Here is a 7,500-nt window from a genome sequence, read left to right on the forward strand (position 1 = left end):
AAAAGTACATAGCTGCCTATAATGAATACCCATTTCACGATTACACCATAGAATTAGGAGAAGCCCTCATGTCAGCAATCGCAGCGGATAAATCAGAGAGATGGAAGAATATGATTTGCAACACAGACATGACCCACAACAGCAAGAAGGCATGGGCAACCGTGAAAAAACTTAACTTAACACAAGTGTTGCCGCAGCAACACCAAATGAAGTGGCAAGCCAGCTCGTGCAAAATGGAAAACCAACCCACAAAAAACGTGGATTTAAAAAAGCAATAAAAGAAGAGGCGAACTCCATCGCAAGAGATAGTGAAGACCAGATGGATCCATTCGCGATTGGAAAGCTTGAGTCTGCGATTAAACAACTAAAAGCAGGAAAAGCAGCTGGGCTTGATGACATAGCCACAGAAATAATCCAACATTTTGGGACAGAAACTAAACTGTGGATACTGGCTCTCTTCAATAAATGCGCAGAATCCTGCACCATCACAAAATTATGGAGACAAGCAAGAGTGGTTGCCCTGTTGAAACCAGGAAAGGATCCAAACAACAGAAAGAGCTACCGTCCCATATCCCTCCTATGTATTCTATGCAAGGTGTATGAACACATGATACTGGCTCGCATCACCCCGGATGTGGAAGATAAATTATCACCTGACCAAGCAGGATTCCGACCAGGAAGACCCTGTTGCGACCAGCTTCTTAACCTTACCCAATACATAGAATATGGGTTCGAACAGAAACAGGTTACTGGGGCAGTGTTTGTAGATCTAACTGCGGCGTACGACACAATAAACCACAGGAATCTCCTACTCAAGCTTGCTAAAGTCACCAAAAACAGCAGAGTTGTGAAAATGATCGAGTCCCTCCTCGCTAACAGACGATTCATTGTAGAAATGGATAGAAAGAAAAGTAGATGGCGATCTAAAAACAATGGACTACCTCTAGGATCTGTACTAGCTCCAACATTATTTAATATATATATACAAATGACCAACCAAAGTTTGAAAATGTTAGGGGTTTCATATACGCCGATGACCTGTGCCTTGCCATACAATCAACAAATTTCAAAGAAATTGAAGACAAATTGTCAGCTGCCCTGAACACACTCACGACCTACTATGAGGAAAACTCATTAAATGCCAACCCGAGCAAAACACGGGTTTGCGCATTCCACCTGAATAACCACCAAGCAAACAGGAAATTAATTGTAACATGGAATGGTGCAGCACTTGAAAACAACGACTTCCCTGTCTACCTTGGAATTACCTTGGGCCTTTTACTATCGTTTGCTCAACATGCAAAGAAGATTAAGGGGAAGGTGGCCACCAGGAACAGCCTGCTTGGGAAACTTGCAAACATATGATGGGGAACAGACCCGAAAACCCTAAGGACAACGGCCCTGGCACTTTGTTTCTCCTCGGCCGAGTATTGCTCACCAGTCTGGGCTAGGTCAAGCCACACCAATAAGATAGACCCTGAACTAAACAATGCTTGTCGCATTATTACTGGACACTGAGACCTACCCCCATACCAGCCATCTATAGACTAGCGGGGATAGCACCACTACACATCCGCAGAGACGCACAGACCAAAGTCCAGAAATACAAACAAGAAAGTGACACCAGACATCCTCTTTATGAGCATAACATCGTGCCAAGGAGACTGAAATCTAGGAAAAGCTTCCTAACAACTGAAGGCATCCACTCAGACCATGCAGCCATATACAGAGTGCATTCATGGAAAGAATGGGACTGCTGCTCAAATGATGCCATTAAGGAACCCAAAGAAGAACTGCCAAGCGGAGTAAATCTCCCCAGAAAAGATTGGTTGACTATGAACCGGGCAAGGTCTAAAGTGGGGAAGACCAAAACAACCTTACAAAAATGGGGACTTTCTTCAGACTGCCGATGTCAATGTGGACACACGGCTCAAAACATGGACAACATCTTTCACGAATGCAAACTTGGACCACATATCAGTGATATGGACCTAAGAGGCTGCACCCCTGAAGCCAGCCAATGGATCCACCACTGGCGCGACACGATATGATGATGATGAGTTTAATGAATAATCTCTCATGTGGTACAGAATCAAAAGCCTTAAGGAAATCAAGATAAACAACATCAATGCATTGACCACGATCACTTGGTAAAATCTGCTGCTGCTGGTAAAATCCTCCATCACCTGTAATAATTGAGTAATGCATGATATCTTTGATCTAAAACCATGCTGGTTATCGTTTAGCATCATATGACTTTCAAGAAAGTCCATTATTCGCTCTTTCAAGATAGACACCATAACCTTACACCAAAGTTGCCGCTCTTCAGTTCTGTCACACCACTAAACAACATAGAAAATATAGGGAGGCAGAACTGATACTAAAACTGGACACACTTTCAACTCACGGCATGAACTAATTGGACCTAATTTAAATATTATACAACCTTTGTCTCTTACCGACCCCCCCCCCTCCCCCGACTCCCCCGGCCACCCATCGTCATTTCCTTGTGTATATGTGTGTGTATGTGTGTGAGTTGTGTGTTTTGGATATCTGTGTATTTGTGTACGTTAACTTTCTATTCTCATGACGTTGGTAAGGCGAGGCAAAGTTTGTTTTTTTTGTTTTTGTTTTTTTTTTAAATATTTATCTTTATGATAAGCAGGATTCAATAAATGTATGTTGATGCTTTTTATTTTTCAAAATCGTTTTTTTTCTCTATCATTAAACACGATGACATCAGATCGACTTTTTACGACTTATACTAATTTGGAAGTCTGATAACCCAAATTGTTTTGTGTTCATTGCTTATACGCGAATGGATTAAACTACCATATGACATTATAGACATCAAACATTTCATGAAATTGTTCCTGCTTGAAGCTCGAAGTAAAAAAGTAATGTTAAAAAATAGGAAATGAAATGGAACTTTCAATTTGAGTCAATAAATAAATAAATACGGATACTGTGCACATTTCGTGTTTCCCCTTTATCATGAAAACACGATGAATGCAACACAAAAGACTAATCATTCTTCATTGGTTTTTCATTCATCGTGTTTGCTTGATGTGGGGAAAACCTGAAACGTCCACATCTTTGTTGACTAAATTGAATCTTCTTTTCCATTTCCTGATGTTACATATCATTGCGACGCGAGTATTTTTTTTCACATGCACAAGAACACAAACAAGAATGAGTGACTAAAATTAATGGGATTTCGGATGAATGCGGGTTACCAAACTTGCAAATTGATGCTGGTCGGGTTTCAGACCATCATCACATAAAATAGACAATATGATAGATATAAAATATTCATATTTTATTGTAACATTCGCATTGTTTTCTATAAGTCTAATAATGTTCAGTATGCAACACGTAACAAAAGCATTGTTTCCTTCGAGGTCAATTATTTTCAATATGCAATCCAACAATGGCATGGTTGATATCATTCGTCAGCACAGACATCAATACACAATTAAATGCATGTTATCGTTAGGCACAATCCATCCACGCCATACTGTGTTAATAACCCGGAGTTATTTAGATGTTCCAAATTTAATTTCTGCGAAAGATTTTTGATGATCATTGGCCAGAAAGAAAATGGCAACATCGAACTGTGGCAGAAAACAAACCAATGACCAATAATTGAAAAATAAATGTTAAAGAGAAAATGGAAATGAATTGGTCTCACTCTTAGAAAACCGACAACAAGCATCGCTCGGCAAGCTGTGACTTGGAATCCACAGGGAAAACGAAAGATGGGCTGCTGGCCAAAGAAGAGATATAGAAGCGGACACCCGGTGTTTTGGACAGACATGGAGAGGTTTAGAAGTGATGTCAAAGAACAGGAAAGAGTGGCCCTGGAGGGACAAAAGGCCAAAGTTAGTTAGTAATTAAATTGAATTTATAGACAAAAATATTAGACGAGGATAAAGTGTATCTGTTTTATTTAGTACCAATAGATTAGGGGCAGCGTGGCTCAGCTGTACGATCATTGCTTCGTACCCGAAAAGTACCGAGTTCAATCACCAGCCGCTTCGCTGTATGGCCTTGAGCAAGTCAGCTCGCACTAGCTCACCTTGCGGCGCTGCTCTGCGGCTGATGCCTGGGTTATTCCAGTCTTCCTTTGGAATAGACCAAAAAGACTAGTTTCCCCATGGGGATGAATAAAGGGAATTTTATTTTTCATTTATTTTATTAAATTTCAAAAAATGTGCAAAATCTTTAAGCTCACATTTTTGGTCGTTTCAACATTACAATCACCATTCGGCAGCAGTTTGGTCCTTGCTTCTTACCCGAAAGGTATCGAATTCGACTTCCCACGGCTGTATAAAGCTGTATAAAGGATTTATTTTGAAATTAATTTTAGTATTTGCATTGACATAATAACTTTTTGAAACGATGGATAACATTTTAAAAATATTTTTAACAAATGATTCAAATGTTAATTACCTTTTTAGAAGCATCTATTTAAAAAATGAATTCAGCGATAACATTTCTATTATAAATGATTTCAAACGCAGAACATATTTTCTATCAATAACAATGTATCAGTTAATTTATGTGACTATTAATCATTTGCTTGCGTTGTCTCCTTTTAAAGCCCTATCTTTACCATCCACCTGTATTTTATCTCTATTCTTGTATCAAACTCATCATATCATTATACCAGTCACATCGGATTATTTCTTTGGATTTTCATATTGCATTTGATAGCCATTTAGGATACAAAAATTTCAAGAAAGACATGGAGGTATGCTGCAATATTTTGTTTTCTATGGGGCTATGGGGTCTTGTGGTATGACTGACACTCGCTTTCGGATCGGGAAGGTCCTGGATTCGAGCCACGCTCGGCGCATAGTTGAGTCCTTGGAAAAGGCTCTTTACTCACATTCTCTCACCACACTCGGGTGTAGAATGAGTACCTGGCCGTTAACATCGGTTATAATTTTTACGACCCAAACAACGCTGTAAACGCCAGGTACTCATTTTACACCTGACTACGATAAGAAAATATGAGTAAAGAGCCTTTTCCAAGGACTCAACTATGCACCGAGCGAGGCTCGAACCCAAGAAGCGAGAGTCATACCACAAGACCACGTAGCCGCATTTATTGTTAGTATTCCATTGCCGTTTCATTTTAACAATTTACGACAGCTCAATACGTAAAAGTATCTGCTTTTGTAATTACGCCATTTTGAACACAGAATTTTCAATGTTTGAATGTAATGGGTGAAACCAATGTACATTTATTTGCAGGTCTGATAACCCAATTCCCTATGGGCTCATTGTTGTAATGGAAATCTCAAAAGATGACCCAAAATATCGTCCATTACAACGATGTTAAACGAGGCCCATAAGCGAGTTCGGATGTTAGACCTGCATATAAGTACAGGTCGGGTGAAACGTATTTTAAAAAGTCACAGATCTGAGTGATAAAAGCGATAGTTTAACTGTTAGGGTCGTTTCATGAAAGCACTAACTAATATATTATATTGGTTTAATTATTGTCAGAAACAAACTTTAAATCACTTACCATCATTTGATACCTTATTTAATTGTTCGAACGCCTTTATCTATAAAGAAAAAAAAGCTTTCTCGATTTATAATCCTACAACACGGCTATATTATAGTCTACTGGTATGACAATCGTCTCCGGATAGAAAGGTTCACGGTTCGAGATCCGCTTTGAGCGGTGCATAGTTGAGTCCTTGGAAAAAGGATCTTAACTCACATTCTCTCACCGTACTCAGGAGTTGAGTGAGGTCCCGTACGTTAACAGCGTTGTCTCTGTCCAAAAAATGTGATATCGCCTAACAGGCGTCATGTGTAGTCCTACATGTTAAGCGCGTTGAGCACGTTTAGTAGATACTGCACTATACAAATGCTCTTTTGTTTGTTTTTTATTTACTTTTTTAAAGTTCTATTCAAAAGTTTACTTTAGGCAATTGCCAATATGAAATATCCTTTTACGTAGAATTTCCAACCAATACAGGAAACTTTAATAATTAAACAAAGGAGACTACCATATATAATTAAGGATATTGATGAATAATCAAACATTAATCACTATGTCTCTTTGTTCTTCGGGGGTCCCGATAGCTCATTGGTAGAGCACTTGCTTTACACGCAAAGGGACCTAGATCGATCCCGGGTGCAATCGAGATTTTTTGTTGTTGTCTGATTCCCCCTTTCACCCAGCAGTTAATGGATAACTGGGTCTGTTAGATCTGGCGAAAAGCTCTTTGCGATATACTAGCGTCATATCCAAAGGGTAGCAATCAATTGCTATTGACTGTTTCACGCCAAAGAAACGGGGATAAACTCCGGCTCGATGGGCCTGGACGCTCTGAAGGTTTAATGTTCTTTAACAAGTTTAAATAATAATAATGATAATAATAATAATAATAATAATAATAATAATAATAATAATAATAATATATAATAATAATAATAATAATAATAATAATAATAATAATAATAATAGCAATAATAATAATAATAATAATAATAATAATAATAATAATAATAATAATAATAACAATAACAATAATAATAATAATAATAACAATAATAACAATAATAATAATAATAATAATAATATAATAATAATAATAATAATAATAATAATAATAATAATAATAATAATAATAATAATAGCAATAATAATAATAATAATAATAATAATAATAATAATAATGATAATAATAATAATAAATTGCGCTTTTCTACCGCTGGAGGGCTCTATACAATAAAATCTCGAAAATAAAAAGAAACATGAAAATATGACATACAAATATTAACGACCGGTCTCTAACATAATATGTGATTCAATTTCGCAGCGCACTTCAGCTGTGTAGTAGGTATGTTTTTAGCCTAACTGGTTATAGTAATAACATCTGTTTTTGCTTGGCCATGTGTTACACAAAAAACATGAATAGTAGCCTAATGAATATCGCGCGAAAGATATGACGGTTAATGTTGAGCATTAATTGTTGTGTATTGTCCAAATTAATGGATTTATAACCTGGGGTAATAATTACTTGGTTTGTTCTACACATTGGGATAACAATTGTAATGTTTTGTATTGTTTCGTTTTCAAAAGTATGTGAGATATGTAGATATAACCCTTTTATTCTCCCTTTAACTCTCTCCTTACCAGGCAATATTTAAATTTCCCCCGAAAATTCACACCCACCCGACATAATAATAGACTTTTCCTAACCAAACAAAAAAGTAACAACTGCAATCTATACGGAATGTTGCTCAGAAAAATGAGCTCTACAACACAGTGTTTAGTATTATAGCTGTTATCAAAGCATTTCTTTACATTTTGTGACGTGCAAGAGAAATTAGAATGAAAAAATTGTCGGTTGCATTGTAACGAATGTGACGATTTTCCTGTGGGTGGTAAAGAGAGGGTTAAATTTTGCGACACTCATGCATTAACATAATGTGTTAACATATTAATATTATAAAGTTTGATATTGGTTAATAAAT

The 7,500-nt window shown here is 37.1% G+C and overlaps 1 protein-coding gene across 1 annotated transcript in view; it reads right to left on the minus strand.

Moving 5' to 3' along the window:
* LOC144971765 (uncharacterized) overlaps nt 1-7,500 on the minus strand; it is a 73,328-nt gene that overhangs the window by 15,084 nt on the left and 50,744 nt on the right. The window contains 3 exon segments of the mRNA XM_078912838.1: nt 2,125-2,186; nt 3,692-3,860; nt 4,264-4,335. Of these exon segments, the coding sequence (XP_078768964.1) occupies nt 2,125-2,186; nt 3,692-3,860; nt 4,264-4,335 (303 nt within the window).

The sequence above is a fragment of the Berghia stephanieae genome, chromosome 4 (genome assembly GCF_034508935.2).
Source record: "Berghia stephanieae isolate SIO BIC M18660-M18661 chromosome 4, UCSD_Bste_1.3, whole genome shotgun sequence".
Lineage (NCBI taxonomy): Eukaryota > Metazoa > Mollusca > Gastropoda > Nudibranchia > Aeolidiidae > Berghia > Berghia stephanieae.